We start from the raw sequence: 23,921 nt of genomic DNA on the forward strand, positions 1-23,921 counted from the left end.
ATATGGTGAGATTATGTTTAGTTTTGTAAGAAACCACTGAACTGTCTTCCCAAGTGGCTGCACCATCTTGCATTCCAGCCAGCAATGAGTGAGAGTTCCTGTAGCTCCACATGGTCACCAGCATTTGGTATTGTCAGTGTTCTGGATTTTGACCATTCTAATAGGTGAGTAAGAGTCCAGGGAGCTTTGGAAAAAACCAGATTCCTGGGCCTCACACTCAAGCATTCAGATCCAGTGGGTCTGGGGCAGGACTCAGGAGTCTGCCACTTGGAAGCAGCATCCCAGGTGACTTTGATGCAGTAGACCTGTGGGTCGCAATTTGAAAAGAAGGTGTGTCTTAGAGTAAACTTGTAAGGTGTATACCTATCATATGTCATCCCGATAACTCTTAAAATTAAATAGCATTTAAGTTCCCCAAATAATTTTTACTCAAGACTCAAATCATATTTGTAACAACTTTCTTGGCTGGTTCCTGTGGATTTACTTATGGGCATCACTGTATTTGAGGTTTTGCTCTGCAGGGTCCCATGGGACCTTTAGCTTGTCAGGGAACTAAAAGAACGAAGAATGGCTTAGAAAGAACCTTACAGCTTTATGACTATATGGTACATTGAACACAACTTTAGCAATGATGATATGGACTAACTGCAAGTCAGCAGCTGATTTGTCAATGGGACTTGCAGTCTCTAGGAGTGTGTGAACTCGTCATCCTCAACCCTTGACTTGAAGGGAAACAGTTGCAGAGAGACATTTCAGGGGCCACAGAAATGAACCTCAAGATTCCACTTCTCATATACTGGTGATCAAAGTTCACATATTTGTCTTTTTAATCATGTTTACTCCCATAGACATGTTATCAATCGCGGCATTTTAAAAATGAAAGAATTTAAAAGCTGGCTTAGCTGCTAATTGACAAATATACTTTATAAAATAATTAGATTTGTAAGTAGTTCTGTGGTGAAGGGTATTATTTTAATTTAAGCAAAAGCTGTGTTTTATTAGTGTATGTAAAAATATCGGTTGCACAATGATTGAAATGTATAAGGGATATATAGAAAGTAGAGACAAATGTCTTACTGTTCAGGGTTTCTTCCTAATGATTATAATACAGTGGAGCACAGGACTTTTCCACACTTTTAACAAAAGAAATATATGTCTGGAAAACAATGCCAAAAATAAACAAATGTGTAACTTTGTAACTCAAAGTTTTTTTGTCATTCTGCTCCTTAGCAATAACTACTATTAAATATTTGGTGAATATTTCAGAAAAAAACCTTAAGAACTCACTGATGAATCTTTCTTGAATTCCTTCCAGGGGTATATAGCCCTGTCTTATTTTGTCTTAGTGGTATAATCAGTTGTAATGTTATGGTTTTGGATGAAAACTAAACTTTAGAATTCAGTTTTCATAATGTAACCATTCCCTGTAGGAGAATTTTTTTAAAGTGATCACCTGTCTATTTAGGTCTATAGATACATTTTGTCTTGTTTGATGCTTGCCTAGCTTCCCTCCTGACCCCCACCCCCTTCCCTCCTCCATCACGTGCCTAATTGCTGCATCTGTTTCTTTTTGGAGGTTCCATAGTGCAGGTACTGCTTGCTGATGGGGGACCTGCTCACATTTTGCTTTGCTGTTTGGAGCAGATGTTTTCAGCCCTCCTCACTGGCTGCAATGAACTCCATACTCCAGTAACTGAAAGGTTATATTAGGAAACACTGAAATACCCTATGTGGTGACAGCATTATGTACTCACTGGGTGAATGAAATGCTGTAAACAAATATTTTGAATGATTTCTTGGGGAAAATGAAATACTCTTCTAAATTTTCAGCAAGCAAGCTCTCTCAGCCCTCAAGTTAATAGTTTTGGTTGGTCTTGTCACAGTCATATGTTAAGAAATAATGGAGAGGAAATTTAAATGTAAGGGCAACTTGGAAAAAGTTATAGTAAAATAAAAGATAGGTTATTACTAATCCAAGTTTCCTTTTTTATGTGAAAGTTCTGTATTAGTTATAGAAAAGATTATGGAAACTTGCAGAAGAGGATATACACGTGGTTCACCTCGACTATCACTGGGTGGCACTGCGGGCTCATGAGATGCACTAGAAGTAGGACCTCTTGGGTGGTTAAAATACTGTGCTCACATCTTTCTGGAGAAGGCTTCTTATATTCATTCTAATGTTTGTCGTTGCACTTGTTATCTGTTGCTAAGTACCTGTTAAATATATATTGTGTTTATTAGGTAGAACATTTTAATCTGCATGCAACATAATATATTTTTCTCTATAAGGTAAAACCTCAGTTGTTGTTTTTTTTAAACTTAATTTTAACCTTATTTTTAATTAACTTCTTTCCATTGGTAACCTTCCTCTTCAGGCCTCTGGGATAGTGGTTAGGAACATGGACTCTCAGACTAGTTTAAATCCTCAATATGCTACTAAGTAGTTGAGGCCCTTGGGCAAATCTTGAAATGGGCTCTGTGCCTCAGTTTCCTCATTCATTAAATGGGGATGATGGCAGTGTTTGCCTCCTGGATTGCTATGAAGATTAGAATGGGTTTATATATGTAAAGTGCTTACAGCAGTGCCCACTACATAGTGAGCACTAACTAAGTGTTAGCTGTTATTGTTATATTATTATTATCATTGTCTCCACCTTTTTTGTTCCTTTTCCTTCAGCCCCCTTTCAGCACACGCTCACCTTATTACTACATTCCTTAACCCTTCATACACTGACAGACAAGCATGTTGGTTGCAGCAGAGACTGATTTTTTTTACCCCAAAGCCTTTACTTTTGATGACCTATTGCAATTATTTAGAATGTAAACATTAAAAAATAAAAGTCTGACTTTGCTACTGCGTTCTGTTTTTTTTTAAATTGAGGGAATGTATACGTTAAAATGCCTCAACCAAAATTAAGTTAAAAACACCGATGGCATATTGCTTATTGTAAATATGCATGTGAGGCCCGTGGATGCTGGCTGGTGCTTTAGACTAGGCGGAGAACTGAAATAATTCGTTATACGTCCAGGAAATACTTCTTTGCTAGTCAGCTGCAGTACGAACCTGAGAATTTTGAGTAAAAGTACTCTGGTTCACCTCAAGTTCTTCTAAAAGAACTGTTATTCTTGAGGTAACTGAGGTCTAGGCCTTTAGCTTTAAATCGGTAAAAATCAATACGCTGAAGAAAGGCTCAACATAAATCAGTGTAGCTGGTACTTTACTGAATACAGGTAAAACTCTTTCTTTCTGCTATCGTTTTCCTTTGTTTTGTTTTTGGTACTATCACAAACTCCCCTTGACTGTATCTGGATCGTTTCTTGAGCTTTCCAGTGTACATAGGAGTGTGCAAAAGATTAGAGGCAACATTTTTTCAAGAGGATCAGTAATACCAATATTTGGATTCTACCCCCAAAATTTACATTAAGAGCAATCTAAAAGGACACAGGACAGTTGCTTTCCTCTTCCTCTTTTTAAAACTTTGTCCCTTTCTCTCATGTTAGCTCAAAACATGCATGCTTTATGTCCTTTTTTTTTCCTTTCCTTCCCTTTCTCCCTCCCTCCCTTCCTTCTTTCCATTCTTTCTATTTCTTTAATCTCCTTGTTTTCTCTCCACTGTAAAAATGGCCTTATTATAATTTGGGGGCTAGCCTAGAAGTCCAAATATTTGTTATTTTTGAGCATCTTGAAAAAAAGAAAAGACCAGTAACCAAGCTAAGGTAGGTCTGAGACTGAAAACAAATTTAGCGGGAGGTCCAGGAGGAAAGATAGAATTTTAAAAGTGGTGTGTTGAGACAGAGACTCCTGACAAATACTCACATGGCCCCTTCCTTTTGGTGGTAGTGATTACTGCGAAGGCAGTGTCCAGAAATATAAGACCCGTTGATTGGAACTGTTTCAGGACCTTCCATTGGTCTGTGTTCTTTCCTTAATTTTTTGTCTTTTATTTTTGTTCTTGGGACCTTGGAAGTGGTTTTGGGAAAATGCTTTTCTTGTAGTGGGTAGGACTATGATACTCATGCCCCAAGGCAAGGGAGTGATAAATGAAAGTGTTATTGTCTTTGGAAGCACAGACCTAGTATTAGGGCAGGCTAAGCAGCAGTCCTCTGTGTATGAATCCATGTAATGTGACATGAAAGGGAATTTTCCTGCCTGCTATCATATCTGGTTTCATATTCAGACATTCTTATTGATAGAGTCATTTAATCAAAGGTTTGCCTTGTGTAGGAATTTTTCTGGCCAGGTTTTCAAGATTTCCATCAAATATCCATACACCGTCTTCAGACAAACCAAAAAAGACTTCATAGTTTTGAGAAGCAAAGATGATTTTACCTCTAGAAATAAAAATTCTCAGTTTTTCATATTTTGTTTAAGAATATACAATTAAATAATATTTTTATCTTTTAAAAATATTCATTTTGCTAACTGCTCAATTTATGACTTGAAATCTGTTACAATGTTCTTTTTTACTTAAATAACACAATGGTTAGAAAAGGGAGAAAAAGGAATCTAAAGATGGTATTTCAGTTTGTTCAACAGTGTTGAATTTAAGCCTGCTCTTTGTTTTTAATTATCAAGCAAGCACAGTGACTTGGCTTTTTTTCTTTATTATCATCTAAGAGTTTTATTGAAAAGAGTGTGACTGTAAACCAGGAGTTGCAAAATCAAATGCTTAAATATGTGGGGCAGGTAATTAAAATGAATGAACTAAGCCAGACAAAAAACAATAGGGAATAGTGGTGGATATGGACTAAAAAGTCCACATCCTATCTGAGGGCATAGTTATTACTACTCAGTCCAGCCAGTTGTTGCCCTGTGAGATTATGGTCCCAAGTGTAGGGTATGCTTGTAAGTGTTTAACTAGCTTTCTTAAAGAAAAAAAAAAGCTGCAATCCGTAGCATTTGCCAATTCTCGTGGTGTAAATATTCCTACATTGCTCATTTCAAGCCTCTAATGTGATTGTTACTGAACATGCATGGAAGAGATATTAACAGTTGCTCTTATGGGCCAGTATAAGCCTTCTCCACCACTAGAGTAGCCAGATTTGCATTTTTTGATGCAAGAAATCTGAATTTTTATATAAAAACTTTCAATTTTTGAAATACTGTGTAGGCCAAACAAAACACATTAATGAACTGAATCATGCTCATTGAGCTGCCAATCTACAACCTTTGGAGGTAAACTGATAGCACTTGTCTTAGAAATCTTATTAGAATCAAATTTTGGGGCTTCCCTGGTGGCGCAGTGGTTGAGGATCCGCCTGCCAATGCAGGGGACATGGGTTCGAGCCCTGGTCTGGGAAGATCCCACATGCTGCGGAGCAACTAACCCCGTGTGCCACAACTACTGAGCCTGTGCTCAAGAGCCCGCAAGCCACAACTACTGAGCCCACAAGCCACAACTACTGAGCCCGCATGCCTAGAGCCCGTGTTCCGCAACAAGAGAAGCCACAACAGGGAGAAGTCTGCGCACCACAATGAAGAGTAGCCCTCGCTCACCGCAACTAGAGAAAGCCTGCGTGCAACTAGAGAAAGCCCGCGCGCAGCAATGAGAGCCCCAACACAGCCAAAAATAAAAACAAACAAATTAATTTAAAAAAAAAGAAATCAAATTTTGCTACTTTATAGTCAAACTGCAGATGTTTAATCAATGGTTCCACTGGTATTCTTCTAAACCAATTTTTTTTTTTTTTTTTTGCGGTATGTGGGCCTCTCACTGTTGTGGCCTCTCCCGTTGCGGAGCACAGGCTCCGGACGTGTAGGCTCAGCGGCCATGGCCCACGGGCCCAGTCGCTCCGCAGCATGTGGGATCTTCCCTGACTGGGGCACGAACCTGTGTCCCCTGCATTGGCAGGCGGACTCTCAACCACTGTGCCACCAGGGAAGCCCACCAATTGTGTTTTAATGTGTGTTTAATATTTGTAAAAGGTAAAAAATTTGCAGTTCAGAAATTCTTCTTTGATTAATAAAAACAATAAATATACTTGGAATTTCTAAAGCTGACTAACCTGGTTTGCAGTCTGTGGGAGTTGTTTTTCCTAGATGGATTATTTGTATCAGTGAAAGATGGAAAACACCAATCTAATTAATTGAAATTACTAAATTGTTGTGTCATAAAACCCTGTGTTTGCTGTTTGGCTTGTATTTGCTTGGATAATATGTTTTTTAAATGATAATTTTTCATTATTCACACTTTTGAGTGTTTTCAAAGCACTTTTACAATATTGTTCTGAAGTCACAAACAGCTATGAGGAGGTTAGTGATGTTTTGCAAACTTGACTCAGGACTTTGCAGTAAGGGGCTAATAAGCTGAGACTGAGACTCAGGCCTGTTGACTCAGGATCCAAATTTCTTTCCACCAGACTGCCGAGGATGTCAAAAAGACTCAGAGACTATGCCCTCTTCAGAAGTGTCTAGCCCTCCAGTTGTGGTTAAGGCGTAGGTGGAGGATATGGCTGGGAGAATGATCATTGTCTGATGGACATGAGAATTGACACAACAAAGCAGAATGACTCCTAAAGGGCTCTATCATATTACAGTCTTCTAGCATATAAAAACATATTTGTGGATATGTTAGAATGCAGATCATATGCAAATGTGCTGAATTAGAGACATGTGAGACTACGGATATATGATACAGTGTATCATCAAAGGCTGATTATGTCGGTGTACCTTTGAGGTCTCTTAGAGGTGATGTTGAAAAGCCCAAACTCATCTACAGTTTGCAGCTTAGATCTTAAAAGCCATCCAGCCTGTGCCATGTGGGCTGTTGTTGATGAGTTCTGACTGTGATATAAATTAGTGAGGTTCTGAAATCAGTTGAGTTGATTTTCATCTTTGCTGAGATGTATTAGAACGGAGGAGAGATTGGCCAAGTGTTTGTGTAAATATAGTGAAATATTCTCATTGTTTCTGTTCCTGTGAAGTGACTCCCAAATTAGTAAAGATGACTGTTATATTTGCCAAACCATTTTGTGTGTGTTGGTAGGAGGAAGGGGCGAGCAAGTGTGAAAAGAATGTGCTTGTCCTGCAAACTCCACTTTGAGCTAAGTCCCCTAGGCCTGGTTCCAATCACATTTCTGCCCCTAAACTCCTCATGTCGCTGGACTTTAGTGTGTTTGCTGTGTGTCTTCTCACTAGACTCTGTTCCATGAGGGCAGAGAATCCATCCCTTTTCACCACTGTATACCCAGCACCTCACACACTGACTGAACAAAGTAATCACACAATAAATATTTCCTGGATGAAAAAATGAAATGTAAATACAAGATTTTTTAAACTTCCAAATAAAACAGAAATAGTATATAAAGTATAGAATGTGTTTTCTTTCTTTTGCTGTTCTTAGAGTTGTTGTTTTTCATCACTGAGTTGGTTTCTGTAAATTAACAGGGCAGTCCTTGGCACTGTGTATCTGTATTCATTGCATGAATTTTTGCTTGAAGTGCAGTGACATAATACATATTTTACCTGCTGAATCATTTGATCACCGACATGATTTCTTGTCCTAATCCACACCTGGCTTTGCACCTTTCCCCAGAACTCCCATGAGGTCACTTTAAGAAGAGTCACCAGTAAAGAACTTAATTATGTATTGCATTCTAGTGAGTCTTCCCTGTTATTCTGGGAACCATTCCACAGAAGCTCAGGAGAGCAGTGCAGTGTGACACGGCCAGACAAAACTCATCATCAGGTTCACTTTGACATTCTTAGATTTCAGTCAGTCGGAATGATCAGATGTAGGCAGAGTGTGTAAGTTAGTTAATTTTGTTCTCATGCCGAGGCTTGGTTTCTAAACTGTTGTTATATTCAGGGTTGTTTTATATAGTTCTATGACTTAAAGTTTCTAGGAAAATGCCTCCCTTGATTATAAAATCTTTCTCCCATGAACTTGGGAAGATGCTTGAAATTCCACTAAGAGAGGTTCATTCCTTTAGCTCCAAGGCTTTTGGGCCTTCATTAATTTTCTATTAAAGTCTGTATACCCTGGAAAAGGTAACATCATGAACGATCTTCATTTACACCCTTTTTGGTGATTTGGCTGTGCATTCCAGCTATTGTTCTATCTCTTTCCCCCTTTCACTGCCAAACTTAACATATTATTTGTATTTGAGGTTTCTGCTTCCTGCTTCTCCTAACCCTTTGCATTACGATGTCCACTCCAGTTCCTCTGCTGATATTGCCTTTAATGGCTAATTTCTGTTTTTTTCTTTTGGCATTTAAAATTAAGCTCTAAGGAATATATACAAATATGAGGAAATTCTCATTAAATGTAAAAATCAGGATATAAAAGTAAGTATAATCCCAAGGGTATGTAGTCCTTTCCATCTCCTGGATATGAGAAAATCTATATTTAGAAGAAAATGCAAAAGGTTTTTCTATTAATATTGAGATGGGGAAGGCTTTTTTTTTAATTGAGGTATAGTTTATTTACAATGTTATATTAGTTTCAGGTATATAGCACAGTGATTCAAAATTTTTATAGATTATACTCCATTTATAGTTATCATAAAATATTGGCTGTATTCCCTGTGCTGTACAATATATCCTGTAGCTTATTTATTTTATGCATAGAAGTTTGTACCTCTTAATCCCTTACTCTTATCTTGTCCCTCCCCCTTTCTCTTTCCCCACTGTTAACCACTAGTTTGTTCTCTATTATAATCTGTGAGTATGTTTCTTTTTCGTTATCTTCACTAGTTTGTTTTATTTCTTAGATTGCACATGTAAGTAATAACATACAGTATTTGTCTTTCTTTGTCTGACTTATTTCACTGAGCATAATACCCTCCAGGTTCCAGTGACAGAAGGTCACCAGGACATAAAGGCAGAGGTTATCAGAACTAGAGGAAAAATGTGACAAAATAGAGAATTGGGGAAGGTAACCTGAACTAACATAACTACACAAAATGTAGGGAGCTCTTCCCAAAATGAGCACAACTTTCTGTAGAGGAAGCATCCTGGGCTCCAGGGAACAATGAAGGAAATCTACAGGGTCACGGGAGTCAACCTTTTTTTTTTTTTTAACATCTTCATTGGAGTATAATTGCTTTGCAATGTTGTGTTAGTTGCTGCTGTATAACAAAGTGAATCAGCTATACATATACATATATCCCCATATCCCCTCCCTCTTGCATCTCCCTCCCAGCCTCCCTATCCCACCCCTCTAGGTGGTCACAAGGCACTGGGCTGATCTCTCTGTGCTATGTGGCTGTTTCCCACTAGCTATCTATTTTACATTTGGTAGTGTATATATGTCCATGACACTCTCTTACTTTCTCCCAGCTTACCCTACCCCCTCCCCATGTCCTTGGGTCCATTCTCTACATCTGTGTCTTTATTCCTGTCCTGCCCCTAGGTTCTTCAGAACCATTTTTTTTAGATTCCATATATATGTGTTAGCATATGGTATTTGTTTTTCTCTTTCTGACTTACTTCACTCTGTATGACAGACTCTAGGACCATCCACCTCACTACAAATAACTCAATTTCCTTTCTTTTTATGGCTCAGTAATATTCCATTGTAGATATGTGCCACATCTTCTTTATCCATTCCTCTGTTGATGGACACTTAGGTTGCTTCCACGTCCTGGCTGTTGTAAATAGAGCTGCAGTGAACATTGTGGTACATGACTCTTTTTGAATTATGGTTTTCTCAGGGTATATGCCCAGTAGTGGAAATGCTGGGTTGTATGGTAGTTCTATTTTTAGTTTTTTAAGGAACCTCCATACTGTTCTCCGTAGTGGCTGTACCAATTTACATTCCCACCAACAGTGCAAGAGGGTTCCGTTTTCTCCATACCCTCTCCAGCATTTATTGTTTGTAGAATTTTTGATGATGGCCATTCTGACTGGTGTGAGGTGATACCTCACTGTAGTTTTGATTTGCATTTCTCTAATGATTAGTGATGTTGAGTATCCTTTCATGTGTTTGTTGGCAATCTGTATATCTTCCTTGGAGAAATGTCTATTTAGGTCTTCTGCCCTTTTTTGGATTGGGTTGTTTGTTTTTTTGATATTGAGCTGCATGAGCTGCCTGTCTATTTTGGAGTTTAATCCTTTGTCAGTTGCTTCGTTTGCAAATATTTTCTCCCATTCTGAGAGTTGTCCTTTCATCTTGTTTATGGTCTCCTTTGCTGTGCAAAAGCTTTTAAATTTCATTAGGTCCCATTTGTTTGTTTTTGTTTTTATTTCCCTTTCTCTAGGAGGTGGGTCAAAAAGGATCTTGCTGTGATTTATGTCAAAGAGTGTTCTGCCTGTGTTTTCCTCTAAGAGTTTTATAGTGTCTGGCCTTACATTTAGGTCTCTAATCCATTTCAGGTTTATCTTTGTGTATGGTGTTAGGCAGTGTTCTAATTTCATTCTTTTACATGTAGCTGTCCAGTTTTCCCAGCACCACTTATTGAAGAGGCTGTCTTTTCTCCATTGTATATCCTTGCCTCCTTTATCAAAGATAAGGTGACCATATGTGCGTGGGTTTATCTCTGGGCTTTCTATCCTGTTCTATTGATCTATCTTTCTGTTTTTGTGCCAGTACCATACTGTCTTGATTACTGTAGCTTTGTAGTATAGTCTGAAGTCAGGGAGCCTGATTCCTCCAACTCCGTTTTTCTTTCTCAAGATTGCTTTGGGTGGCCGGGGTCTTTTGTGCTTCCATACAAATTGTGAAATTTGGGAGTCAACCTTTATTCAACGTTTTGACCTCTGAACTGAATTGCCTAGTGCTTCCTCGAAGAACCTATTGGTCCCCCTGTTAAAGACTCACCCCACCCCCATTCCTAGGCCAATTGTGATTTAAGGGAAGAGTTATTTTGTTTCTCTACCCATCCATGAATCTTTTGCATAATTATATACTCACTTTTAGCTCAATGAGGTCTTAACCCCTGAGGATTCTGTTGTTGTTAGTAAGCCATCTTTGTTGCTTTCCTCACTCTGAATGTGAGGCCTCAGGCAACTCAGCCTCTGTGTTTATCCATTTGGTGTATGGTAAAAGGATGAATGGACTTGCTCTGTGTGACTCCAGTGCGCAGAGGTAGGATTTAGAGGAAGAGGCAAATATCAGCGTGTCCTTCTCATTCTATGAAGATGCCTCCTACTGTTCTGCTTTTCTGTGGGGATTGCATCCAACTTTCCTCCTTTTCACTTGAAAGGTTTCTCCTTCTTCATGAAGATTCTACTCCAAAATTAGAGGAAAACTGTATCATTCCTTCCTTTATTTACCAGTTTAACTAATAATGACTGCATGCCTATAGTGTGTCTCAGATTATGTTTCTGCTGCGGGGGAGAGAGCATCAAACACATCGGACAAGTTCTTTCCCTCCAGAAGCTTCCATTCTATTAATACTAATGGACAGAGAGAAGAGGAAATGACCCCATCTGAGTGAGCTAGGGAAGACCTCACTGGGAGATGGTATTTTAAACCATAACCCATTCACATGTATTTTCTTTCTTGTCCTCTTACACCTTGCTTAAGGCTCCACACTTTCAGTTATTCTTTTTTCTTGCATAATTAAATGAATTTCAGGATTTTTCCCCCCCATCTTCAAAAATAAAACCTCTGTCTTCCTGCACACCTGTTTGAGCTACTGTCTAGTCTCTCTCCTTCCCAGACCTTTACACAAGCCTCTAAAATATTCTTTCGCCTCCCACATTCTTTTCATTTTCTTAGCCCCCTTGAATCTGGCTTTTGTTTCCACTGCTTTATTGATATTGCATCTTAATGAGCATTTATGATTTCCTGGTCATCAAATCTAATGCCTTTTTTCAGTTTTTATTTCCATTCGTTGATTCATTCATGTATTCACTGAAAAAAAAACCCAGTACTTGTCCTCTCTGCTGTGACATTGGACACAGTATTTCTTTCACATGGAAGGTCCTTTTCCTTGTGTTTGTAAGGCTAAATTCCCTTTATTGAAGGGACTGTTCAAATGTCACTTTTTTAAATCTCTACTTGATTTTTTAAAGAAAAGTCTCTTGTGGAACTAAATGTTTCTATTTTGAATGATAGATTTTAACCTTACTGAGAGATGGAACTCTGTTTTATTGATTTGGGGATCTCCCACTGTACCTGACAGGGTGCTTTGCGTGTGATAAGTACTTATTAAATATCTGTTAAATGCCTGAAGGAAGCAGTAAACAAAAGTAACTTCATTCTTTGAACTTCTTTTAAAAACTAGTGTTGCAGAACAGTGTATTATTTTATTCTAAAAAGATATTTAAAGAACTAAGTTATTTAAAATGTGGAATCATATTTGAAGAAGATGTTTGAAACTGAAGACATGCCATCATAGGGATAAATAAGTAAATCATGTCACTAAATGTTACTTTTCTACATTTTCACTTACTCATCACACTTTTTTCAGTCAAATGATTGACTGGGTCAGTGGTTCATGGTAAAAAATATGTTTGATGTATTATCCTAAACATGCTTTTGAAATTCTGTCTCTCTTTGCTGTCTGGTCTTACCTTCTGGCATTTGATATCCAGTTTCCTCATATGTCTGATTTTCATTCAGATGGATTGGCAAAATTATTCTGAGTGTAATGCAAATATGTTTTTCTTTTGAGTTCAGTATATAAAGTAAACATCAATATGCTTTGACTATCGTTAGTGATAATTCAGAGGAATGTGAAATGTGTGTGTTTCTTCCATTAAGTTAAAAAATTGCCATGAAGAGAAGGATATGGTAATATGGTTTTTTTTGCTAAGTAAATAAAAGTAGAGATTTAAAATTTACATAACAGCTCTACTGGCTTATTGGTGTTTACAGGTAAAATGTTTGTAGGTTGAAGTTTATTTCTAATTACATTGGAATAGAAGCCAAGGCATAGTTGTAGCAAAGCAGAAAACTTTGAATGAGTACTACTTTAAGTATTGTGTAATAATTAAGATCAAACTTATCTGTAGATGTTTACTTAATTGAAAAGGATGCTTAATCACTTTTTTTTTTAAAACCAAGTAAAACCGGTCCTATAAAACTTTTCCAGGATCAGGGCCACTCAGAAATCCTAAAGAGTCTGATTCTGTATGTAATTTAGTATAGAATGACAGAATCCAGAGTAGCTGAGTTCAGGTCCTGGCTTGTCCATTTACTAGGTACATAACCTTGGGCAGATTACTAACCTGCTCCATGCCTCAGTTTTCTCATTTGTAAAATGGGTTCATCAGAACATGTCTCTCATATAGTTGCTATGAGGATTAAATGAGATATTTCACATAAAATGCTTAGAACAGCGCACAGTAAGTGCTTAGTAAGTATTAGTTTTGATCATTAGTAAGTAAAATGATAGATGTAGTATAAATAGTTAGAATTCTTATTCTTCTTTCAACATGAGATAGCCAAAATACCTTCTCTACTCCTGAATGTTTTTCCTCATTGGTCCTTAGTGGTTCTGAAGAAATTAGTCTACCTTAAGGTGTGAGGGACAAAGCAAAGCAGATTAAATTGCATAGGAAGTTTGACCTACAGAGTAATGGAATCAAGATGAAAAAGAGAGATGTCAGGATCTTAAACACTCTGATGAAGGCTCTTTTTGAAGAATTTTCCATCTTGAAAGGTGTATTCTCCATGAATGCTAGCCTCTTAATTTCTCTTTTAACATATTTCTCCCAGAAAATGTTTTACAGTTAGTAAATGAGTGAGGCTGAGCAGAAGAATGTGAGGAGAATTAATCGATTCAGTTAATGACATGCTTTCTAAGCAAATGCAGAGGACAGCTGAGGGATTGTGGAGGGCTTCTAGACTACTCCAGTGATCTGGGGGCCCTGCAGGCAATATAAAATGTGAAGTCAAGAATATATATAGGACACAGACGTAAAGCTGAGCACTCCTAGGGTGAGAGGGGCTGGGAGCAGAGAGGTTAAATAGACAGGAGGCAGTGGTGTAAGGGTGGCTTAGAGGGCAGAGTATCTGAGTGTGAGTCATAGTTTTGCTCTTCACCAACTGTGAGATCTAGACAAGATACTTAATCTCCCTAGGCTTAGTTTGCCCGTCTGTAAAATGGAATAATTTTATAGATTACAAATAATACCTATGTCATGTGAGATAATTTGGTTTCATTCATTGCCTCTTTATACTCCATATAAGGACCAGTTTATCTAATTATATAAATCAATGGCTTCCCATGACACTTAGAATAATATCCCAGGTCCTTACCAGGCCTGTAAGGACCCATATGATCTGGCCCTTGCATACCTCCCTGACCTCACTTTATACTACTGCCTCTTTTACTTACTATGTTCCAGCTACAGTGAGCTTCTGTTTCTAAATATGGTAAGCTTTTTACCGCACTGCAGTTTTTTAATTGGTTGATCTTGTTGCCTAGAAAGGTTTTCCCTAGATTTTCACATGCCTTCTCCAGGTCTCAGATAAGATGTAATATTGTCGAAGAGGCCTTTACTAACCTGCTAGTCGAGAAGAGCCCTCTCTGTGATCATTTCATTTTCTTCACATTAATTATCATTTCCTGATATTTTCTTGTTTATGTCTGAATGTATCTTACACTAGAATATGAGCTTCATGCAAGTGTGACAATATCTGTCCTGTTCACTGCCGTATCCCTGTGCCTTAGAAGAGTTCCTGGCATGTAGGAGGTGCAATATGAAGATTTTTGAATAATTGAGTGAATGAATGTGATTCTTGTCTACAATGAAATAAATATTAGTTCCTTTTTTTAACTGCATGACTCCTCTTCTCTTTATGCTTTCCTGTAAGACTGCAACAGAAAATATAAAGATGAGCCTGGAGCATCTTGTAGTGCCACAAAGGAAGGAAGTGCTGAAAACAAAAAAACACATAATGATGGGGAGTATGTCAGAGGGGCACAGGAGCCAACTGAAGAGCTCGCAATGGCCAAAACTGGAATGATTTGAACAATAAAATACAGTAGTATTGTATTATAAGCCAGAGTATAAAATTAATATCCATGAGTCTGTGCTGATATAAATAAATGATTGAATGAATAAATAAATAGGAAAGAAGGGACTAATCTCCTGTGCGGAAGAATTCCAGATGGTTTATGTAGACATTGCCCTCAGGAAGGAGTAGCACAACTCCCCACGCCTTAAGTGTGGACTGTGCGTGGTGACTTCCTTCCAAAGAGTACAGCGTGGACAGGGGGAGGAAAAAAGAGTGATTTGACAGTGGAGAAATCTTATTAACATTACCTCACCAGGTGATCAAGGTCAATACCAACAGTGATAAATCATGTTGATAGTATGTACCTTTGTATGCTGTGTGGAAAATGGCACTTTACTTTTATCGTCCTCCTTCTCGAAACCCATAACCCCAGTCTCATTATTTGAAAAACATTAAAAAAAAATCCCAGTGAGGAATATTCTACAAAATACCTGATCAGTAGTCTAGTAGTCTTCAAAACTGTCAAGATCATCAAAAACAAGGAATGTATGATAAATTGTTACTGCCAAGAGGAGCCTAAGGAGGCATAAACATCATGTGGTTGAGGATCTTGGAACAGAAAAAGGACATTAAGTTAAAATGAAAGACATCTGAACATAGGCACTTTAATAATAATTCATCAATATTAGTTTTTTAATTGTAAAATATGTATGACATTGATGTAAGATGTTAATGATAGGGAAACTGGGTGTGTTGTATATGGAAACTCTCTGTAGTATCTTGGTATTTTTTCTATAAATCTAAAACTGTTCTAAAAAAGTTTTTAAAAAATTTGTGAACATTTTCCCACTGTATTCTTCTGTTGCATCATTTTAAGTGGGAAGCCCGATGATTTTTAAGTAGAAGGATGACATGATATGATTTGTGATTTTAAAATGATCATCTGAAAGATGTGCAAGTACAATTCCTTACCATGATCTGCAAGGACTGGCATGGTCTGGCCTCTGTAAACCTCTCCAATTTCATTTCCTGTCTCTTTCTTGCCATGCTTCAGTTACGCTGGTCTACTTTCAGTTTTTTTTTTTTTTTCTTCCTGTATGCCAGTCTCTTTCCTGCCTTAGGGCTTTCACACATGTTATTCTCTTTGTTTTCAAAGTTCTCCTCCATCTCCTCTCCCCATGGCAGTTCCTATGACTGTTTGTTTAGTCGTCTTCTCCACTATTCTTAAGTCCAGAGTGGGCAGGACTACCTCTTTTTCATTTACTTACGTATAGCCAGTACCTGGCATAATGCCTCACTCAAAGCAACGTTCAGTATTTGTTGAATAAATAAATAGTAATTACTGTTTTCACTCACGCTTTAAACAATATTAGTGTGAAGTTCTATTTTAGCTGCTATGAGTACATACAAAGGGTTTATAATACATAATTCTTACCCTGAAATAGTTCCCAATTTAAAAGGAGTGATTGAATAATGTTGTAGCATGGAGGAAGGCGCTATAGTTGGAGTGAAGTTCTGCCACTAGCCAACAACGTGACATCAGATAAATTATTTACCTTCTCTGTTCCTTTATTTATCTATCTGTAACATTAAGGAGTTTGACTGGAGTTTCCTATGGCTTTGGTTCTCAAATCTGTGTACAATTAATGGTACATTGGTTCATTTATTTCTTCCCAGGCTCCAGTCTGAGTCAGTAGGTCTGGGTGGGGTCCAGGAATTCCCCAGGTGATTGTGATGTACCACTAGGTTTAGGAACTACTGATTTAGGTCTTTCTAGTTTAGGGGAAAGGCGGGGGCAGGGGAAGGGAAATAATCTTATAATTCTATTGTAGTATGTAGCCGACTGTGAAAGTGCAAAAGTCAGGAGTCAGGCAAATTAAGGTGTTGTATTTGTTCAGAGGCAGGGAAAATATTTTTTTGCTTGGGTGATGTGGGGACTTAATGAGACAGCAATGTGGAAATGGACTTTGAAGAGAGGATGCGGATTTGGGCAGGTGCAGAAGCGATCACGATTGGTGTTTTGTCTAGCTTAGTTGGAGGCCAGAATATATGCAAAGAAGCAGGAGGGAAAAAATTACCCATTTTGATGCAACGGACCATACTTCTGATCTTGTTTTCCCCATTTTAACTGTGATACTTGGTTGTCCTTCTGGAGATGAAAGATTATATTATTGTAGCTTGATCTTCATTAGGTAGAGGTAAAACGAGGTGATGGACACCATGAGGACGCTTTGGGAAATAATTGGGCGTATTCTTTCTCAAGCCTTTTAGGGCTGTGCCCTTTGAGATCCACTTTGACAACCCCATTGGTTTCCTGGTTAGACACAAAGAATATCAGGACCCACTATGCTATCTAAAATAATAATTTTGCTGTCAGAATGATTACTATTAAACCAAAGTTGGCTTTTTTATTTAGATGAAACCGTATAAAGGCAACATTGAGTAAATTATATGGCATCCACATGATGAAATAATGAGCTTAAGTTTAGGGGATGAAAGTAACGATCTAATGCAATATTTAGAATAGGTATACAGTATGTAGTTATTAACCTAAAAGTCACATCCTGCATTCTTTTGATTTGTGGAAGATTTGTCATTAATTGCCAGGAAGCCTCTGATTTTTAATACATAATCATGTCATAGCTGTTGACTTTCTTCCCCTTCTCCTGCCTTAAAAGTACGTCTTTGTAAATAGATTACTTTCAGATCTGTAATGCTCCTTTTAAACATTGGGTTGCTAAGTTTAGCCCTGTTGCTCTCTTTTTTAAAATAGAATTCCCCCCCAACTTTGCCTCTGAGTCATCACTGACAAATCACACTTTGTTTTTTCATGGATGGCAACTGGCGTAAAATCTTATTTAACCTTCCTGCCCAGTGGGAGCCTGCTAGTTCTGAAATGCTTTTTGTTTTCATGAGCTACCGTTGTGTGGAGAAAATGGGTATGATCTTCCATTTGGAAAACAGTCTGTGAGATGAATTCTGACCCTTCATTCAGACTCACTCTAAATGGGGCTGTTTTTATTCAACAGTTGTCAAAGACAGCTTTTCAAGGCAGGGTCAGAAACACCAAAGTCAAAATTGAGAAGAAAGAATGAGGTAATGGGCAAGAAATGAGGCAGCTAGGCTGACTTTTAGCCTAGCATCCAGCCCATGCCCACCCCTGGAAACCATTTCAGGTCAATCTAGGAGCTACACATTAACCTGTAACCATCCAGTCAACCCACTACTTCCTGCAGCCCTTGCTGTTGTTGGCCTATTGACTATCACTTGACTTTGAAATTAGAAAAGTGGAAATACCAAGCCCCTTGTGACTTTTTGCTTGCAAAGAATTACCTTTATTAATGTGAATTATTGGCCTCCAGTAGCACCAGAGCTCCTTAGAGAGTGACTTTCACTAGGCTTTTTGAAAGGGACAATTCCCCCCTCGCCAACATGGCTAGATCAAAGAAACACCTTTCTTAGAGTAAAACCTCAGACTTGAGAAAATTTCCCCAGTTTCAGGAAGAGCCTTCATGGGAAAACAACTACTATTGCATCCCCGGTTGCTTTTTATCTGCTATATTGTTAAGAAGAACAGAGTCAGAAGTATAGACCTTGGAAGCAAATTTAAGACCATTTACTAATCTGCAAATTGTGTTCTGTGTTCACATTTCCTAGGGTGGCATTGTAGGCTTGCCTCTATTTCAGCCAGACCATGTGGGGTATTATCTTCCTGTGTATTGTTCGTGCATTATTTGGTTTGATGCAGGAGTTATGCTTTTTTTTAAAAGAAGTCTGAAAACAATTGGTTTAGGTCAAATGCCCAAGATTTTATAGAGAAAGTGTCTGAAGGTCAATGTGGTTAAATTAAATACCTACAGTTGTACAACTAGAGGTTGACAGAAATTAGGAACCATGAATCTGGACTTCCCATCCAGTACATTTTTACTACAAAATGTTGATTTGATTTTCCATTTTGAAAGACACAGAAGTGATCTGTGAAACGATGATTAGCCCCAGGCAGCCCCAGGCAGCCCTGGAATGCTCCATGGTTCAAATGCCCAAGACCAGATGGAGGTCCAGAAGTGGATGACTCAAAGTTTATTAGTTTTGCCACCTGGGCAGTATAGCCAAACCAGCTGCCATAAGGCAGTTCCAATTTCAACAAAGCAGTAAATGAACATAAAAGTGAGTGTAAATCCCAAGAAAAAAGTAAAGGAGAATGGCTGCTGCTGCAAGGAGATTCATCCAGGCTGAGCCCCATTGACGGCCCTTGTAGGAGGCACATCTGCCATGCCAGGTAGAAGGCAAGGACAGATTGCAGCACCAAGCCCTAAAAAGTCACCCCTTGAGTCGCTCCAGGAGCCAGTCTCCATTTGGGATGTTTGACTTGCTGGCTTGGTAGATTCCTAATCGCATCTGATGATAATAGAATGAGAAAAGCCAGCGCCTGTTAGATCATGATGATGCTGTGAGGCCCGAAGCTTTTATCTGGAAACTATGGAAAGTTGTTATTTGGTCACCTCCTTTCCATAGTTCTGGGCCCTTGGAGGCATGGATAGTCATTGGAACATAAGCCCTTTGTGGCAGATGACCAGGAATCAAGTCATTATCCTTGTATGGAATTGAATTATTATAGGTTTTTAAGATCTATATATGAAATACTCCAAGAGTCAGAGGTTGACCCTACCTCTGACCCCTTTTAGTTTTAGATGACCCGTTTAATAGATTTGTAGTTCTTGAAAGCTGAGACAAGTATAATAATGAGGATATGATCCTAGGACCAAGTTGAAAGAAGTACAGTCATTTTTGTTTAAATGAGAATGATTCACTAATGAATTAAAAAAAGTTAAGTAATCTCGATCCTCTTTGCCAGTAAGAATGCTTTGGGCAACAAGGAACAGAAAACTTGATTAAACTGACTTAAACAAAATAGAGGTTTATTATTACTATTTTTTCGTGTTATGAGAAGTTTAGAGGAATGTGGCTCCTGACTAGTTCACCTGCTCAGTGATGATGCAGTCTCTTTTTGTGTCATCTTGATGGAAAGTAAAAGGGGAAGGGAAAGTACTAGTTGCTGATGTACTCTGCCATGGCTTCGATGCTAAAGGCTGGACCAGGGTTCCATCCCTTGGGTTAACCTCTGCCTTCAGGTGATCTTTTCAGGAGCTGAGTGTTTCCGTGTTTTTATTTCTCAATTGACCGTTACTCAGTACTTAGTCTCGCGCAATAATGTAATACTGCTCTTCTCTTCTTTGTATGATGAAAGTGTGGTCGCCTGCATATTTTCTAACCAAGCAAGACAATTTTTTCTCTCTCCTTTTTTCTTCTACAATGACATGAAGTGAAATCAAACGAGAATATTCCTATTATAACCTTCTGTTTATGAGTATAGATAAATTAGCTTTTTTTTTTCTTCTTCTGGTAGGTGGCATGTTTGACTCACGTCGCCGTGAATTATCTTATTGGCCAAGAGGAAGCGCGGCGCTGGGGCACAGCTCACGGAAGTATTGTTCCTTACCAGGTAAGAATACAGCAATATAGGATCAGTCTATTGGAATCTGCAGTTCTGTATGATATGAGTTTGAGAGATGATTCCTTTTTAAAAAAAGACTTGCAGGGTTTTCTGTCATATATCTTTGTTTGACTATAACAAGGTTCTGTTATTCACTTCAAATTCTGTGTTTTGCACATTTCTTCATCAGAAGATTAGTAACAGGACACTTGAATGGATCAAAAGAACTTGCTGAAAGTGAGTGACTTTTAGACTCAGATAATGGTTTGCTTTTATTTTTTTCACCCAAAAGACACACTGATTGTACCCATTTTATAAAGCCTGGTTTGTTCGCCATGTCAATTAAAAACCAAATGTTACCTACCCCAGCTGACAATAATATTCTCACAGGGTTGGAGAAAAATGAAAATTTGCGTGTGACAGATCTTCAGTTCTTGAGCAAAGCAGATGGTTCAGGAACTGCTGTTCTTTATTAAGTGTCTAAACTTGTCCTCAGAAATTCTTGACTTTGGCTAGTGTGAATGAATATGTGAAGAAACTATGACTTTTCAAAAATAAAAACAAAAACTCCTCTTCAACCTTTTCAACAGAGGACAATGTTGGAAACCATGGGAATTCATATCAAATGTTGAAAGTTCAGGCTTCAGTTTTTGATGTGTATGGAGAAAGTATCTGTGAGTCGGAAGGCTTTACAGTATAGATCCAAATCATGTCACATAGTGAGGTATTCGCTATGTTCAAGTATAACGTTTATAGTCTATTTTTTGCTTATTTTAAAAAACAGAATGTCTTTAAAAATGTTTTGTGTAGACCTCAGTATCCCTCCTGGGTGTTTACACTGAGAGCTCTGGCATCTTGGGTGTGCTCTCAATTATTTCACTGTGAGGTGAAAAGAAATTTAGAATCATCGGCTATTTTTATTATAGGTAGAAGATATGGGAGACTTCTGTGTGTGTATGTGTGTGTGTTTCTTTTCATTGAAGACAGAAATGTACTTTTCCTTCTTGAATTGCCCCAGTTACGTAAAATGGACACTGTGCTTATTTGATCTAGTTGATTGCAGCTTTATAATCTGTAAGAAATAAAAGAAGATCTACTAGGGACTTTCCTCAAAAGCCCAGAATTAATTTGTTTCCTCTTGATGGAGAACGGGTTCAGCACTGTGATTAAGGAACAAATGCAAATTTAGCTTGAATGAAGCTAGTATACCAAGATGGAGCCTAGATATGTTTGTAGACCCTGGTCTGTTTTCAATTTTTTAAAATAGATTTGGGAAATATTTTTATGGGTGAATTACAGGGCAGTTATAATTCAGTTTTCTACAATAATTAAAGCGTTGCATCTCATTTGAGTTGTCTGAGTTTTGGGCTGAAAGCCTATGATGGAAGACTCTGATGGTCTCAGGAATTAGTTACGGTGGCCACCTCACTCTCTTCAATTTTTTAAAATTTCATTTTATTTTTATATTTTAATTGAAGTAGAGTTGATTTACAATGTTGTGCCAGTCTCTGCTGTACAGCAAAGTGACTCAGTTTTACACATATAGACATTCTTTTTCATATTCTTTTCCATTATGGTTTATCCCAGGAGGTTGGATATAGTTCCCCGTGCTATACAGTAGGACCTTGTTTATCCATTCTAAATGTAATAGTTTGCATCTACGAACCGCAAATTCCCAGTCCATCCCACTCCCTTCTCAATTTTACTGAACTCTGAAGGATTCTGGGGATCAAGGACCTCAAATGCATGAAATGAAAATTTTTGAAAAGTAGTGCTCCTTGATTTGTGTGTTATTTTGTATACATGCAATTTTTTTTTTTGGCTGCTCTGTGCAGCATGTGGGATCTTAGTTCCCCAACCGGGATCGAACCTGTGCCCCCTGCAGTGGAAGCACGGAGTCTTAACCACTGGACTGCCAGGGAAGTCCCTGTATACGTGCAGTTCTTAACTTCTCGGGTTGATTATCCACTTGCGCCCTTTCCTCCCTGCTCTTTGGCTGCCACCTTTTTGAAAATGAGTAAATTAAACAAAGTATACAGAATTGAGATAAGCATTTTGCTGCTTGAACATCTTAGTGGAGGCTTTTCTGAGAATTCAGATTTTTAAAAGGAATTTTTGACTTCATTGCTCCTTTTGTTCCCATTATCAGTGGGTTTTGCCCCTGAGAAGTACCTAGCCCAAGGGATTGATCATTACATAATGCTCATGTTAATATTTTTCATGCATTGGTATTAGTTCAATGTTTCTCAACCCTTCAAACAATTATATTTGTAAAGACAGGAGTGTTTTAGGGACAGGAGAGGAGAGTGCAGAGAAAGCAGCTGGTCTTCAAAAAGAATATACTTTGTTTATTATGTATATGTGCAGTTATCAGTGTGGCCACCCCTCTTTAGATATATGACTAACATGATACACATCGAGGACCAAAGCAACAGCCTGGCTGCTCATAGCCTCCTATCGCTCTTAATCTTTTCCTATTTCAGTTGGCTTCCCCACACTTATTTCTCTTAAACATGCACATGAATCATTTGGAAACCCCGTTAAGATGCCGATTCTGATTCCAGGTGATGTTGATGCTGCCCATCACAATGATAAGACTGTAGACCTAGACTTTCTTATTATTGATGACTGCACCATGTCGTTTATATTCCACTGGCAAATCCCAGTGCTGATTGGATTTAATAGTCCATCTATTCTGTGCCTGACTGAAGCAGTGAATATGGCTGGGGAAAAACATAACCACCATGTTATGTTCATGGCTGTCTCTCCCCAGCCTTACTCAGCAATCTTGCCACATTTATCTACATATTTATCCTCTCTCTCTCATAAGATTATTTCACATCTTCTCTCTCTTCAAGTCTTCCTCCTCTCTCCTCATCCTTAGGCAAAGACTTTGTCTCATATGACACTAAAAATTGATGCAACCAGAAGAGAACTGCTGCATTTTTTTTTTCTACCATAACTCTCAAACTTCATTTCCTCCTATCACAGTGAATGAACTGTCCCTTTCCACAGTTTGCCGATTTAAAGGCATTGCTCCTGCACTCGATCTCTTCCATCACCTGTATTATCTGTCATCGGTTAAATATATGATCACGTCCTTCACTTAAAAAAAACCCAGCCTTGGACATCGCCCCCCCCCCCATACCCTAACCCCCCAACTCTGGGGCATGTCTTATTCCATTTACCATCCCATTTCTTCATAGGACAAAACTCTTGAAAGTTTTGGGTGGTGTCTGCTGGAAGGAAACACTGCAACCTCTATTCTGCAGTGCCATTTGTACCTCACAGGTAAAGAGACTTTACAGCACTCTGAAGCCTCAGGAGTTTGAGTGCCGGGGACCATCAGGGGATGCTGACTTTCTGGTCAGTTCATTAATAAGAATACTCTTCTTAAGCTTTTTCTTGAGCCTTTCAAATGTAGGGCCTTCAAAGAGAATCGTTCCTTTAAATGGCCTGATAATTCACATGGTGATTTCTTTCAAACTTTCCCCTCCCCCACCAAGAGCTTCCAATTCAAGAGAGTGAAGAAAACAATTATTCAGATGATTGAATAAAACCATGTCTCCCTTTCT

The 23,921-nt window shown here is 38.3% G+C and overlaps 1 protein-coding gene across 3 annotated transcripts in view; it reads left to right on the plus strand.

The window, feature by feature from the left end:
* The window catches only part of SUGCT (succinyl-CoA:glutarate-CoA transferase), a 692,699-nt gene that overhangs the window by 120,171 nt on the left and 548,607 nt on the right, over positions 1–23,921 (plus strand). For all 3 annotated transcript variants that reach the window (XM_027123976.1, XM_027123978.1, XM_027123977.1), the window contains one exon: positions 20,260–20,355. In XM_027123976.1, coding sequence (XP_026979777.1) covers positions 20,260–20,355 — 96 coding nt within the window. The remainder of the gene's footprint in view (positions 1–20,259; positions 20,356–23,921) is intronic.

Source organism: Aethalodelphis obliquidens, unplaced genomic scaffold (genome assembly GCF_003676395.1).
Source record: "Aethalodelphis obliquidens isolate GAN/ISIS:26980383/991018 unplaced genomic scaffold, ASM367639v1 scaffold27, whole genome shotgun sequence".
Classification (NCBI taxonomy): Eukaryota; Metazoa; Chordata; class Mammalia; order Artiodactyla; family Delphinidae; genus Aethalodelphis; species Aethalodelphis obliquidens.